Below are 16,596 nucleotides of genomic sequence, written 5' to 3'. Positions count from 1 at the left end.
TTTTATTTTATTATAATGTATTCGTACATTCAAATACATGCTTTATTTTACAAACAAATTGGCAAGTTCTCACACAAACTCATACATAATTTATAATCCAGGTTTTTGAAAATAAATCTGCAAAAGTAACTCGCCACTAAAAAAATATTAAACATTATTACTTACAAAAAATATCTAAAAAGATATCGAAAATTTGATACGTTTCCTCCTGACTTTTATGGAAAATTTTATTTTTGTTGTAACTTTTAAAATGTAAAATGAATCTGTACAAGTAATTAAGTCGCTTTCTAAGAAAATATCATCAGCCATTGTAAAATCTGGCATGGTTAAAATTTCGCAAAATTTCCCTAAATTGGCTACTGAAATGATCTGACGATTACTTTGTTTACAAAAAATTAAATTGTCTCTTTTCGCCCACAGACTAATAAATAGTTCGTCTAAAAATTAAAAAGTGAGCCAATTCACTCCAACCTTTATAAGTCCGTAACCTCGTAAACTTACGAAGGTCAGTTTACGAACGAAAAACATGCCTTTCATCTTCGTAAGGTTTTGTAAGTTCGTAAGCAAAAATTGCCTTCGAGATGTTCCCAAGTTTCATCAAAAGTTCGTAAGTTTCGTAATTTTACGTGGTTACGAATTTACAAAGTTTGACGTGAATTACATCAGTAGATAATTCTAAAGAAGTTGTAAGCTGGACATGGGTAAAAATTTGTACATCTAACTCGTCATTTATGAAAATTTCATAAATATTTGTATAAAACATAAAGTATTCGTGTATGGTTAAGTAGATAGTTATCGGGATTATCATTCCTAAGAACTAATTTTTCTAAAATTTCCAAATTTTTTTTACAAAATTAGATATACTGAACAAATGGTTATGACGATGAAGTAAAGATAAATAAATACATTGGTTCTAATCTAACTAGTGACCGATATAATGATTAAAATCTACTAATCCAACCAGGAAAATTTTGAAATTTTGAAATTTCCTAAGAACGTGTTATTAATAATAATATTGTAGTCAACATCTCTAAAATTTGTCAAGTCAATATTTGACTGTCATTTGTAAGGTACAAATGTAACCATCCTAAACGCAGAACGAAACAGATATGAATGGACAATTGTGGTTTTTAGGGCACTTAAGGCAATTCACGCAGGCCTTGGCAACTTTGTAAAATTTAAGAAATTACATAACTTACAAAATTCTCCAAAATGTTATAAATACTTCTAAGGAAAATTAGCTTCCAAATTTTTGTAAACTTCTCATTGTCAAATCAATGGCGTCGCTTTATTTTGTAAAAGTTTGTAAATTATTTTTACAAAATTTACATATTTTACAAACTTACCAATGTGACTGCGTGAATTGCTTTATATTAAATGTCACACAGTTAAATGTCAATGTAAATGTCACACATTTTTCATGTTCATGCTTTCAGTAGACATTTATTTACGTACACGTGCACTGCCAGAAATGTATTGCATTCAATGTTACGTCACAAAAGGCCGTGCAGAAAGCATGTTATCACTTTGAAGAAGCTCACATTTACACGTTAAAACAACGTGACGTTTCCATTTCAATTAAAATTTTGGTTTTCAAAATTTCCTGAAAATCCATCACATCCTTTACGCATTGTTCCCAACATATTCAACAAAATTGACCATATCTATCTCCACCACCATGCGGTAAAAAACTGGTTGGGTATTATTTTATAACTCAACCATGCTAAATATTTTGCTACGTATGAATTGCCTGCCTGATCAGCCGTGTGACCAGTGAAAATAATCTCGAGTGGATTTCATCCTCAGATTTATGTATCGATCGACATTTGTCCAAACGATAGTTAAAGTCACGAACCCAAATTTATTTAATTGAAGAGTTAAATGTGTAGTTATCTTAATAGTTGTTGACTTTTGGTCAGTGGATGAAATCATTTTTATTAAATTGTATATAGTTTAATAGTCAGGTAGTCGAGAAGCAAGTCGTGCAGAGAGAGGAATTTACTTACTGGACAGGAATTTGTTGGTGTGTTTACGGGAACAGGAAAAATGGGAATCACAGATTTGGAAGAGCAGGTATTTAAAGTTTTGTAACCGTGTAAGTTATGAAAATTTTACAAAATTAGAAATGAAGATGCAAGGTTTTATACGCTTTATGAAAACACGATCCTCTGTTGTGCACCTTTTAATTAGCTTATTTACTTGAAAAGGTTACACAGGTTTGGAAGAGTAGGCATTAAATAAAACACGTAAAGTTTTGTAACCGTGCAAACTTTGAGACTTTTATAAAAGTAGAGATGCGAGGTTTAAAATTGTTTTGAGTACCTATTTTACAAAAAAATATTTTATTAAAACAATATCCCTTTCCAAACCTCTCACCTTTTAATTAGCTAATTATTACTTGAAAAAGTTTATTTAATACTGAGGGGAGCAAGCTTTAACAAAGTTGCAAACCAAAAAAATATACTCGATGTATGTAAATTAATCATGAAATTTTAGTCTCACGTTCCTTCCCAATCTTTTAAAATTTTTCGGATTGTAATTCATCGATTTTACCAAGTTACTACTCGATGCATATCAATTAATTAAGTAGTAAGTGTAAAGAATATTTATTAGCTGTTTAAATTATGTCGTTCATAAATCATACTATAATTTATCAGTTTTTTCTATTATTAATTCAATATTTGAATGGGTAAAACGTTGATATAGAGTTTTTTGATTAGTTGACTGCAAAATCGGTTTATTCAGATTTCTTTGTTTTAAAGTGGGAGTAGTTCAAATTTTAACTAATTTGTACGAAAGCTGGTAAACTAATTTTCAAAATTTATCGATTGCCAAACACTGGAGTTAACAATTTTATAAAAACTTCATCCTCAAATTTATCATGCTGCTAAATTTCGTAATTTTACGAAGTTACAAACTTGGCGTGAATTCAGCGTGTTCGAATGAAGCGTGTATGTACCTTCACTCCGGGATTTTGTTGCCGATATATAAACTCAAAATAAAGTTGGTAATAAAATCGTTACCACGTGTTAATCAATTTCTAACCCGAAGATGTCAAATTTCCGTTTCGCGGAGAATATAACAATATGTTAATTTTTTGCAAAAGAAAATATAAACTTATTCCTAATAACTTTATAAATGGGAAAATGAGTTCTCATTTTTACCAAAATTTATTTCATACCCAGAAAGAATTTAAAAATTTTTGAGACTCACATTTCTCAAGTCTTTCATAAAATTTCGCAAATAAGTTCCCATCCATATTTTTATTTTAAAAAGTAACATCATAATTTCCTCCTTCAATTTTTCAACAGTTCACAGAAATCTTGCCCCACAAAAAAATATTTTTTAAAGAATTAGCAGGAGCATGGCACAAAATCTAAATAGTTCATAAGATCAAATTTAATTTAAATAAACCCACATCGGTCTCAAAGTATAACAAAATAGTTTTACGCAAACTAAGAAAATATAAATTTTTTTCCTAATAAATTCGTCACAAGTTTCCATTTTTACACAATTTTACTGCATACGTAGAATTTTAATATTTTTGAGACTCACATTTCTCAAGTCTTTCATAAAATTTCGAAAATAAGTTCCCATCCATATTTTTATTTTAAGAAGTAACATCATAATTTCCTCCTTCAATTTTTCAACACTTCACAGAAATCTGCCCTCTCTCTATCCGCAAAAAAAAATATCGTGTAAAAAATTAGCAAGAACATGGCACAAAATCTAAATACTTGATAAGATCAAATTAAGTCTAAATAAACCCACATCGGTCTTAAAGTATAACAAAAGTTTTTCGAAAATTAAGAAAATATAATTTTTTTCCTAATAAATTCGTCACAAGTGGGAAATTAGTTTCCATTTTTACAAAACTTTACTGTATACATATAATTTAAAAATTTTTCAGACTCACGTCTCTCAAGTCTTTTATAAAATTTCGAAAATAAGTTCCCATCTATATTTTTATTTTAAAAAGTGATCATAAACTACCCCTCAAAAGGTTAAAATCTTTGCCATTTTATTTGAAGCGGTAATGATTTGTTACCAACTAATTTTGACTTGTCACGTAATGTAATGAATTTCATGCTTTATTAAGTAAATAGCAAAGTTTACGAAGGAAAGTCGGAACACAAACCTATTTTAAACTTAGGAAGTGCCTCTTGGCGTATTTTGCAACAATCTGAAAAATAATATAAACAATTCTCACCAAAAATGTGCGTGAATTACTGCAAATTAATTGTTTCAATTTGCTATAGTGTCAATTAAGGAGACCACAGCGTCATCTAATCACTCTTTATTTTGCTAAAATATTATTCATTGTTAAATTGACGTTAAAGTTTAACATTTAGAAAGATTTTTAAGCTAACAGCAGAAATTTATTTAAACATATCAATTTCTGCTGAATTTTCATACGGTTGCCCGACACAATTTTTTAAAAATTTCAAAATTACAACAAGATTAAAGCAAGTTTTTTAGATTAACATAAATTGTTTGATTAAAAATATTTTTTAGAATAAAAAAAAACATGGACAAAAATTGGATCGTTACATGAAAAGCATTATTATGAATTAGAATATCATATCGGTAGCAACTTTTACCGGTAAAATTTGAATACCAAGCGGTAGCAACTTTAATACCGAGAAATCAATACTTGCCATACTATACCGGATTTCTAACAGTGTAACAATGTGTATTTTTTTCACCAAAATGAGAGTGACTTACTTCACATTAACGATTGAAATTTACTCTAATGCCGGATTGACGAACGTCTTCGTCACTATCTAATAATTTTTTATTCCACTGATAAATAATTTTCGTACTTAAATTGACGTTGAACTGTAACACGGTGGACCAACACAATTTTTAAAATTGCCAAAAATTCAGGGTTACGTAAAGTAATTTTTGGATTAAAGTGCATATAAAACAAAATGAATTTTAGTTTAAAAATATTTTTGTAAATAGAAAAATTAGACAAAAATTGGATCGTTACTTAATACATGTTAAGCAGGAGTTCTGCGTAACCCAGTAAATTTATAAGTTTGTAAGATTGCAATGGAAAATTAGTTGATTTAAAGAACTTCAGTAAAAACAAATTTCTATAAATTCAGACCTTTGAGGAAAATCTCTTTGTCATCTAATTCACAAGTCTTTCTATTGTGAAATTATGTTTGTATTTAAATCGACGTTAAAGATTAACACTACGGAAATACGAACTTCTGCTAAATTTTCAATTTATTTCGTTACACTGACCATTTTTAGACATTAGAGAGTTAGAGATTCCTTGTACTCTGACTGTAGACTGTACTGTGGACTCTAGATGATGACGTCATCAGCTTTTTGTACTAATTCTACAGTCTACAGTAGACAAATTGAAACACGGGCTCAGTTTGTACTACTGTGGAAAATCAAGCGTTGGCAAGTAGGATATCTCTTGAACGCTTCAATATAATCTAACGCCGTTTTCGCTATTTCGCTACTAATTTTTGACCCTAGGTCGATTTCGAAAATGGACTCCCTGAGGTCAAGGTCAAGGTCACCTTGGCATGAAGTAAACGCAAAGTTCTACTTTAATTTTCATATGCGGTGTCATTTTAAAGGAAATTTCACCGAGAATTCATTGTCGTCAATACTTTTGACCTCCGACCAACCCATGACCGAGAGGACGAGGTCAAAGGTCAAAATTTAAGTGTCGAATGTTTTAGACTTCGGCTTGGGCGAGAATTTCAGAAATCGATACAGTTTTAACATACGAAGACCCCGTGACCACGTCAAAGGTCAAAAATGTTGAATTTTTATTTGGACCGTTGCAGTCGTGTTTAGTTTGAGGCGGGGAGTTCATAAATCACTATCATTTCGACTTACATCAGCCTGGTGACTGTTGTAAACGAGGTCAAAGGTCAAAAATGTCGAATTTGTAGTTTTGAACATTTTATACACACTTTGTGGGAGGGGGTTCATTTCGTATATCATGAGTTGATTTGTCTCAATTTTTGACGCATCTATTTCGCGGAGTTTTACAATACAATTTTTCATAGTACAATATAATGGAAATTCTCTAGGTCTTTTGAATTTTGTACTAATTTTTGTATTGTACTGTAGTCACAGTATAGTACAAGTAAAAATACAAAAAATCTCTAAGTCTCTATTTTCAACAGTAGCGGACGGATTCAAGTATTTTTTTTATTATAGTAATTTGTTTGGTTTAAATTAAGTTTTGTGGTTCAAAGTGAATTTTTTGGTTGATGAAAGTAAATTTTTCCGATTAAAGTAATTGTTATAGATAAATATAGAAACTATACAAAAATTGGATCATTACTTTATACATGTTAAGCAGGAGACCTGCATGTGTAACCCAGTAAATTTATAAGTTTGCGAAGATTACAAAGGAAAAGTTGATGTTGTAAAGAACCTCGCTTTATTTCGTAAATCCAAATTTTTTCTAATTTACAACTTTATTGTTATTTTTAACAAATTTATTTTTTGACTGATTTTTATTTCGATTTCAGTTCACCTTCTACGCGTCGTACCACCATTCGACGCTCAACAAGTTGATCCATATCGGCTGCGTGTGGCCAATTTTGTGGTCAGCCTTCGTCCTGTCGGAATATATACCGCTGCAGGTGCCATTTATTCCGGAAAATCCCCTCCATCCGCCAAATATTACCCTGATCACGGCCCTCTTTTATGCCGGGGTTTACATCATGATGGACAAAAAGTGAGTATCGCGTAAACTTTGTAAATTGTGCAGACTTCATTGTACAATTGTTTGGCATTACTAAAATTATGAAGGGTTAAGGATGCAAGAAAAATTGAAGCAATTCACGCAGGCCTTGCCCGACTCGCCAAGTTAGTCTTACCGCAGGCGGCCAGCGTCCGGCAGAAATAATCGGCTAAGTGCCCGATTTGGCCGCTCGGCCGCACTCTTTTCATCAACGGCTGCCTGCAGCGAGCCGGATCTTTTCTGACTCGGCATAGAATCGAAATATTCACCTATAATCGGTCGGCAAGAGTATGGGACATGGTTGGTGAAATATATATGCCGATTGAAACAAAGTAAAAAAAATGAGATTTCCAAAAATTTATTTTATTGTATGCAGCAATGGCAAACATAAGTAATTTTTCTTATAAGGTAGTAATATACATTTCATAGATATATCATCAGAATTAACTTTGAAGGTATTGTCTGTAATTTTTGCAATAAATATACCAACCAACAAACTATTAAAAGGATATTCTATAAATCTACAAATTGGCTGAACCTCGTAAAAATCAGAACACTGGAATCCGTCGAAATTTTTCTGAATGACGAATTTTCCATTCTTTAAGCGAAAACAATTATCATATTTATAATTTGAAAACATTACAAGTCCTGTACACTGCTTGGCCAAAGTGTCAACTAGGATTGCTTCCGCTTCTGCGACACGCTTAGCTACTTGGTTAAGTTGATAAGTTTTTCCCTTTAACATTCTCTTTATTTTTTGCATGTAACTTTCAAAAGGGAATGCGCTGATTTGTGACAAATTCCCATAATTCATAGCATCATCAACAATGTGTACCAGTGAATGAATATTATAAATCATGAATTCAGGCCCATACAACACTTCTAGTTCCTCAACAAATTGAATAAGAAGGGACCTGGCAACGCCATTCCACGACCTATCGCATGCATAGTTTGATAATAAAATGAACATTGAAGCATGCAATTTCAGAAAATTCTTAAATTTGTTTTCTTGTAGTGACTCCCCTAATACAACGATCCCAGTATATAATAAAAACAAACGATATTCTGTAGCTTTATAGTGAGCTAACTCAGATAAGGCTCTAGGTTTGCGCTGGAAATCTCGTGGAATAAAGGGTCTTAATTTTAAAAGTTTTTGAGAAAGGGTCAAAACCTGTTTGGAACTAAGTCTATGCGGTAATTTTCCCTTGACCCATACACAAAGCAATTTTTTCATGATGCCTAAAAACACCAAGTGCATATGGTCAAGGACAACTTGAGATACTAAATCAATTCTTAATTTTAAAAGTACACTATCATGCGTATGATGATCGGAATCGGTCTTTTCTCTAAAACTGTTGTCAGTTCTCTTCACACAATCTGTTTTTCTAAAAATTACCCTGCCAAGCCACTCCCCCTCTTGTACACATCTTTCGCACGAATTGTAACTGTTGTGTTGTTTACAGCCTTTCAGAAAACTACGCGCTGGTGCGTCAGCTATAATACAAGAAATTTTAAAATTATAATTCTGTTCTTCATAAACTATTCCTGACATTTCTAACTCTGACGCATCGTTCACAAATTTTTCCAAAAATAAAGAATCTGTTGGTTTAGAATTTCCATAAAACAGTTCAATAATGAAGGGGGTGGACTCCTTTACTTGATCTAAGATGCCTATTATTGGCCAAAAAGACTTTGTATTACTATTACTGATTGGAAGTCCGTCAATTCCGACCGATATAGAAAGTATTGGTAACTTAGATTGACTTTGCATTTTTTGCACTAACGGAAAGTTGCATTCACTCAAGGTGTGTTTTAATCGTCGTACTATCCCAGTCTTAATTCCAAAATATGCAAACTCGCCACCGCTAACCTTATCTATATTTACAAATCTCGGAGTTTTCATAAGTGTCCGTGGATCAGTCGGTAAAATAAAATTTACATGTGGATTTAAAATTTGAATTAATTGTCCCAAACACATTTGTGTGATGTTATGAGTGGTAGACCAAAGTCTAAGTCGATCAGTTAAATTTACTGAATTTTCAGGTAACTTAATTTCGTCATTTTCCTCAGTTATTTGTACTAATTCAGAAGTTTCAAACGTAATACCAGTGTTAAGATTTAGAGTTGCGGGAGAAGATAAACTAACTAATTCTATGTCATTAATAGTGGTAATATTATTGCCGGTATCTTCAACTTTCGCATTTTCGTAAACGGTATTTACATCTGAGCACCTGATTGATTCTAAAAGGTGAGCAGTTTCTGACCGCCGGCGGCGACGTTCGGTCCTTATTGATGGGAAGCTCATTATTCTGCGTCTCGGCGCTGTCGTGCCGCACGTCCTCCTCCGCGGTCGCTGGCGTTACGCAGCCAATTTTTAGTAGCCTCCTTTATTTGATTCACAGTTGCTGTCTCGAACCCTTCATTTCCTCTGACCGCATCTAATTGATCAAAGTGTCATTTAAGGCTAAATTTTGGTAAGTACATACTTTTAAAAAATAGTTGTATTTACTTACCAATAAGAACTTTGTATATTGGTGAGCCTTTTATTCCACACACAGCTTTGGTCCCTAGACCGGTGAAACTTACTGTAATTGCGAATTTGTTTTCGAAAAGTTCTGCTAAAACGCTAGAAGTGACCGCTGACACACTGTCCCCTCCTTCCAAACTGAGGTTGTTTACCTAGAATTTCATATTAATTAAATTAAATTTCATATTTGCAAAATTTCAAGGAATTCGAGTATCTCACTTACTAATGCTTCTCTATTTCTATCAACTTTGAGCCACACATTCATCAAATTTAGATCCTCCTTTGAGGTTAGGGGGAGGGACGGTGCTCCAATCAAGGAAACGATACTTTTATTGGTAGCACCAACCCTAGTGGTCTTCAATAAGTTGGTTAAATTAATTAACTTATTGATCACAACCTCCTGAAATCCTGTAGACAAAAGAATTCTCAATTAATTACTTCGGTATATTTATAAATTTAGGTTCACTTGCTTCGATTTTCCACTTGATATTTATTAATCAAAGCTACGATGTCTGTAATAGTGTTGTTGGTTGGCTGTCCGTCCCTGTTAAGGTTCACTTCGAGGTTCGAAATAAGAGAAAGTGTAGCATCAGCGGGATTGATTGCAGCTGCCTCAGCAGTGTTGTTTTGAGTTGAAGATTTATTATTGGACTCCACAAATTCACAATGGTATGGAATTTCAATTGTGCCACTAGATAAGCCCGTGGTATCGAGCAAATCATTTGATGCTGTGTTCTCTGGTTGGTTCTCTGGGTGGATGAAATAATTTATTTATTTACAATTTAGTGACATGAATAATTATACTAAAAAATGTACTAAGAGTTATTACGTGGGTGGTGATGATTTTGCCTGCTGCTAGTTCCAACCAACACAAGCTTTGGCGTGGTCAAAGGTTCATTAATTTCTTCAATGGTATTTGATTCTTCGCTTGAGCTGTCATCTCGCTTCTTGAATTTTATTGCCGTCTTTAAGTTTGTCCGCTTTGCCTTAACTTTTTGTTTTCTACGTTGGCGTCGACCATCCGTATCCTCAATCACTTCGGATTCAAGATTTGAAGTTACTTCAGCCCTTACAGAAGCTGCTCGTGCCTCCAGGTAGTCATCTAAAATGGAATATATAAGAAATTAAGACCGTGAAATTTGAGTAATCATTATTAGACACAATAATTATATTGCAAATTTGTACAAGATTATTACCATACTCCTCTAATATTCGACAAGAAAGTACCAGCCAGTCTGATGATGGAGGAATATGTCCTTTCACTAATTTTGCAAGTTTCGCTCCACGAACTTTTGGAGGGGGATATCGACAAGGTTTTTCTACTTTGATCGGATCTGAGGTCATGGATGGGAGAACCCATACGGACGAAATAATATCAACTGCATTCTCCTCCTCTGGAAATAAAATGACTGCGTATTTTTTGGCTTTTACAACGTCCATTTTAAAATTAGAAATTGGAGACGAGATCAATGAATAGCATGCTGCCAGTTATGTATAAAAATGCCGGGTTCCAACTGGGAAACCTGATGTAGGATAGATGGCGTGGAATACCCAGAGTCGGCTCACCTACGGCCCGGAGTCTTGTAGTGCCCATATATTATTTTCAACCCAACTCCTATTGATCTCCACCTCGTGCCGCAGTTGGGTCGCCGACGGCAGAGAATCTAATTTATGTCATTGCTACCAACTCCATGCCGAGCATAAATATACCGTCGGCTGGTAATCGGTTGAAAGTTGGCAAAATTCCCAACTGTCAGCCGTAGCCGCCGACCTATTTTCGACTGCTTTAAGAGTGTACCTGGCGAGTCGGGTGGTAACTTTGTAAATTCCGTAAAATTCATAAACTTTGAAACTTTTATAAAATTTTACAAAATTCGTATTTCAAGGGAAAATTAGTTCACAAATTTTTGTAATCTTACTAGCATCAAATCAAATGCGCTTTATTCTATTATATTTCCCAATGTGAGTTAACAGTGATTTGCATTATCAGACGCCGATGTTGATAATTCTAGAAAATCGATAGTTCTAAGAGGACGTGAAGATGAGAAGTACAATTTTTTAGTTATAAATGCATATGTGGATTGAGCATTTGAAAGCTGAAATTTAAACCAAATAAAATCCATAAAATTTTACAAAATTTTACAAATATTTCAAAGAAAAATTAGCTTACACATTTTTCTAAACTTGCTCATCCTCAGATCAAGGCCGTTTTCTTATTTCGTAAAAGTTTTAAAAATTATTTTACGAACTTTACCAATAACTGCGTGAATTGCCTCTGTGTTTCAGTTATATAATGCAAATAGGTACATAATTTCAATTGATTTAACATATAAAATTTGTCAGGGCCGGAAGCCTTGGCGCTCTTCTAGTTTTCGTCAGTCTGGTCACCGCGCATCGCTTTTATCTCGGCGCGCAGGCGACCTGGGGACACCCCGCTTGGCAGGTCGCGGCCGTTTTGCATGTTCTCTGCTGGATTGCGCAGGTCTGTTTTGGTCTGACTTATGAAAATTCAATTACACTCAAAATATGTAAGTTAGTAACAAAATCGTCACCGAAAATCTTTACCACTTTGGTAAAGATTTGTCACCGAAATGTACAAAAAATTTACCTGAAATTAATTGAATCTCTTAAATTTTACACAAAAATGAATATTGTCGTTGAATCACGCTTAATTTACCTGAATTTTATTGAATTTCTTAAATTTTACAAAAAAATGAATATTGGCGTTGAATCACATTTACATGATTCAAAATTCATAAAGATATACGTTCTTTCTTTTCTTTCTTTACTACAGTTTATCGGTCATGGCGCATTCGAAGGGAGGGCTCCAGCCTTACTGGATAACATGATGCAAGCCTTCGTGTAAGTAGTAAAAAAACACGCAATTCAAGTTACAGCCACGTCACCGTAAACTTTGTAATCCTAAAGTTGTAAATATTACGACGAAAAATCAGGTTGTAAATTTACTCGAAAATTAAACGGGTTAAAATTTACTTTTCATTTTTTCAAACTGTTCAACCAAAATTTTTTTAAATTAAAGAAATGGAGACTAAAAAATTTATGCAGGGTTTAACAGCGAAAAATGATTTTTGAAAAAGATCCCCTATCTCCATTGCAAAATAGATACGTCGGTATTGCTATCATCGACGTTTATAATATTCAATTCCAACAAGAAGTACACAGGTTTAGTGTAAGAGTAAAAATATAAAAAAGATTTGTTGCACTCGAATTTGATAAAAATATGTAAATTTATAAAATTAATATTTTGAATTAATTACATTTCTTTTTTCTCTTCAGGATGGCTCCACTTTTTGTTCTGCTCGAAGTTATGTTCTTTTTCGGGTATAGGAAAGATTTCCAGAAAAAAATGTGGATTCGCGTCGAAGCTGAAATCGCCAAGTTAAAAAGGGCAACCACATCTGGAAGGAACGGGAAAAAATAGTGGGAAATATGTCTACGCTAAAATCCATAAATTATGAAATGGTGTACTTATTTAAGTATTTAAATTGTGCCAAATTGTTCTAAATTAATAATTCATGAGAATAAAGATGATTACAAAATTATCAAAATAATCGCTTAAAATTTAATCGAAATGAATCGCGAAATAAAATTAGTTAATTAACAGGAGATCCAAAATGTTTACAACTTACGAACATATACGTAAATTTGAACAAAGTTTTAGTTAAAGACAAGCAGAAAACATGTAATACAATTAACAAAAATCACAATATTTCTAAAAAAAAAACAAGACGCCTGCTGAAATAATGCTGAAACCGGTCGAATAATTGGGTAATAAAGAAAGTCAAAATCCGATCAGTTGGAAATGTGCTTCTTTTATAACTTACAAAACTTTTACATTTCCTCGAATTAATTTTTATTTTTTATTTCCTTCCATGAAAACGACTTTCCATTTATCTTCTTAGGATTAAATAGGTTCAGTTAAATTTTCGAGAAAGATAATTATTGGAGTAGGATCACGGAAAATTATGTTCAGTCAGAGACTCATATTCCTTTCTTCAAATAATCAAAATATTTAAACAATTTCTATATCAAAAACAACAAAATGTTACAAATTAGAGTTTGTAACCATCGCAAATGGCAAATTGCAATTTTACCAAAATACAAATTTTGGAAACGAAATAAGATCAGTCGCAATAAACCTAAACTCCAATATATCTCTGTTTTACCTAAAAATTAAATAACTTTATTTAAATTTCATAAAAACGAATTATTGGCGTGGGATCATGAACAAATTTACAAAACAGAAATACCTTAATGTTGAAACAATTTTATCAACAATTTTGTCAACAAAGACAAAAAATATTATACTTATATAATACATATAATTACATTTTTTCGTACTTTTCGTTCTGCTCGAAGTTCTGTTCTTTTTCGGGAAAAAAATGTCGATTCGCGTCGAAGCTGAAATCGCCAAGTTAAAAAAGGCGACCACTTCCGGAAAGAAGGGCAGGAAATAAGGGATTATTTGTGTCTATGCTAAAAACCACAAAATTCTTAAATGGTTTAATTATTTATGTATAAAAAGTATTTAAATCGTGCCAAATTGTCCTATATACATTAAAAATTCATGAGAATAAAGAAAATTACAAAATTACTCAAGCAATCGCGTAATATTTAATCGAAATTAATCGTCAAGTATATTTTTTAATTAGCTAAAATTCCTAAATGTTTATAACTTATGAATACGTAAATTTCCAGCGAAAATTTCAAAAATTTTTACATTTCCGCAAATTAATTTTCACTTTATCTCTCCGAATTTTAAAAAATGGGGGCATATCTATTTTTTGTGCAATTTGTTCAACAAACAAAGATTTCTTGCAATCTTAAATCCATTGAATTTGTTAAATTTTGCAGAAAAATTATCACTGACGTCGGATTTAGCAAAAATTATTATAAAAAATTTAACACGAAATTCTTTAAACGTTCAAACAATTTCCATATCAAAGATAAAAAATATTACAAATTACTTAGACGTCGTGAATATATCAAGTGTAATTTTGATCAAAATACGAATTTTCTGGGATTTTCTCCCGTTTTCAGGGATTTTCCCCCGTTTTCCGAAATCGAACAAAGTTTCAAGTTTTTTCTTGTGTAAATTTAACAGCGAAAAATGATTTCTGGAAAGGATCGCTATTGATTTAGCAAATTTTAGATGCAAGTACCTTTGGGCACAAATTATTCTATTAGTAAAAAGTTTTAGTGTAAAGCGTAAAAAACAAAAATAATATTTTTTTTTAATATTTTGAATTAAGGCTAGCCTCCATGACGTAGTCGTCTCAAAAAATCATTGAGTAATTCAAACTGCGCGAAATTTGCATCCCCGTTTGGACTTTGAATTATATTAGCCGAATGAACCGACTTAGTTTATTATTTACCACCAGTTTTTTTATTTCGTCGTAGAAATCATACGAAATTGAATAATTTGAACGCCAAAATAAAAATAAGTGGTGTAAAATAATAGGATAATTCGGCTCATTCGGGTAATGTAATCGCGGATCCAGTACTTCCTTCAGGTGGAAGGACTCGACTCATCACAAGATTTCCCATACTTTTACATACATAAATACACAGCAATATTCATAAATTTCAAACTAATTTTTCGAGACTTGGAAATCGAATTTCAAAATTCTGTACACCGCTATTGTTGATAATTAGCTGCTTAAAAATTTGCATTTAAAATTGATCGATATGGATAAGCCAATTTTGCCTGATGATTAGCATGGGTTCTTATGGAATTTGAACTATTTGTGGCATCCAGCTATTCTCAAGCTACCAAAATGTTTGATTTCTGCTCGAGTACAACGACCACGGGATGCTCTATAATATCGTCGACCAGAATTTCGAAATTCGTCCTAGTTGCTGAGAATTAATTAAAAATATAGGGTTGTGACGTAGGCGGCGCGTCATGGAAGCTTGCGTTAATTACTTTTTTTTCGCAGGATGGCTCCACTTCTCGTTCTGCTCGAAGTTCTGTTCTTTTTCGGGTACAGGAAAGATTTCCAGAAAAAATGTGGATTCGCGTGGAAGCTGAAATCGCCAAGTTGAAAAAGTCGACCACTTCCGGAAAGAAGGGCAAGAAATAATTGATTATTTGTGTCTATGCTAAAAATCATAAATTCTTAGAGAGAGAGAGCGCGCTCGAGAGGAGAACACGTCACTTCTCCTCCATTTATAATATTTTTAGTTTTTAAAAAAATCTGACGACCAGGGCCACCCCCATTTTAAATTTTTCTTCCCAACCAGTCCTTTAGACCCCCAGTGGGTAGTGAAGTGTCTTTCGTTGGGGGGGAACCTGTTTTGGAAACTTTGGGGTAGTTTTAGTGGGCTCCGTTCTTCCCAACACGGAGCAAGCCCCGCCTCCCCTTAGCAACCGTTGTCAAGGCTCGGTTTTCTCTCGTTTTTGGTTCTGGAAGGAGTTCCCACGACTCAGCTCGTGTAGGGGGGAGGTCCCTGCACCCCCAGAAGCGGCACGGAGTTTGAGTGACCGTCTTCTGCTGGGGTTGGCCTCTCTCACGCATTTTAAATGCCTTGTTCAGGCGAGATTTCTGAAATTTTAATTTTAATTTTACTGGAGTGACGGGAAACTAATTATTTTTGTTTCCTTGGGTGGGACTAATTGGTCTCTCTTCGCCCTCAAGGCCCCTCACAGAGAATGTCCACGCCACAAAAAAACGCCGATCCCCCCTTGTCACAACCCCCGCGGGATGTCTCCACACCTGCACCTCGCCCCCGCGGCCGACCACGCAAATCCATCATCGGAATCCCCCTTTCCGCCAGCGGATTAGGCGGTGATGAGCCTTCCTCGAGTGACGGGGCGACGTCAGCCACGATTTGCGACGCCGATCCCCCCTCTGTTTCCGACACGTCACTCATTGTCCCCCGACCTTGCCGATCATCCGTTTCCCCCACGTCCCCTGGTGTTACCAAAAAAGACACCATTTCTTCCGCCCAGGACTGGGTTCGTAATTCTTTTGTTGTTGTCGACCCCAACAATCACCCTCCAATCCGTCTGAAGAAAGCAGACGTCTTTGCCCGCTACGCTGTTTACGTCGCCCAGAGCGGGGAGGGCGGAGTCTCGGAGTCCACCATTGGGAAATACATAAAACAGTTTTTCCCCGACACCATCACCCGTCGCGTTGGAGCCAGGGGTGGCCTCCACAACTGTTTTGAGGGTATCCAGTGGGTGGATGCACCTCCACCTTCACCTCAACAACAACAACAACGCTACGATTGGGGAGAAATTCTCGCCCGCCTCAAGACCACCACGCCCACTTTGCGAAGAGTCCCCCGCGGTGCAAGAAGGTCTGTGGCGCAGTGTCTCGCC

At 34.2% G+C, this 16,596-nt stretch overlaps 1 protein-coding gene across 1 annotated transcript; it reads left to right on the top strand.

The window, feature by feature from the left end:
• The first annotated feature begins 1,789 nt into the window (after positions 1-1,789).
• On the top strand, positions 1,790-12,820 carry LOC110856257 (2-hydroxy-palmitic acid dioxygenase mpo1). The gene is made up of 5 exons (XM_022104730.2): positions 1,790-2,073; positions 6,510-6,718; positions 11,595-11,733; positions 12,046-12,113; positions 12,549-12,820. The coding sequence occupies exons 1-5, from the start codon at positions 2,047-2,049 to the stop codon at positions 12,691-12,693; spliced, it is 588 nt and encodes a 195-aa protein (XP_021960422.1). The 5' UTR covers positions 1,790-2,046; the 3' UTR covers positions 12,694-12,820.
• Positions 12,821-16,596: the final 3,776 nt, after the last annotated feature.

This window comes from Folsomia candida, unplaced genomic scaffold (assembly GCF_002217175.1).
Source record: "Folsomia candida strain VU population unplaced genomic scaffold, ASM221717v1 Fcan01_Sc015, whole genome shotgun sequence".
Taxonomy (NCBI): Eukaryota; Metazoa; Arthropoda; class Collembola; order Entomobryomorpha; family Isotomidae; genus Folsomia; species Folsomia candida.
This window is presented reverse-complemented; position numbering and strand designations above follow the sequence as displayed.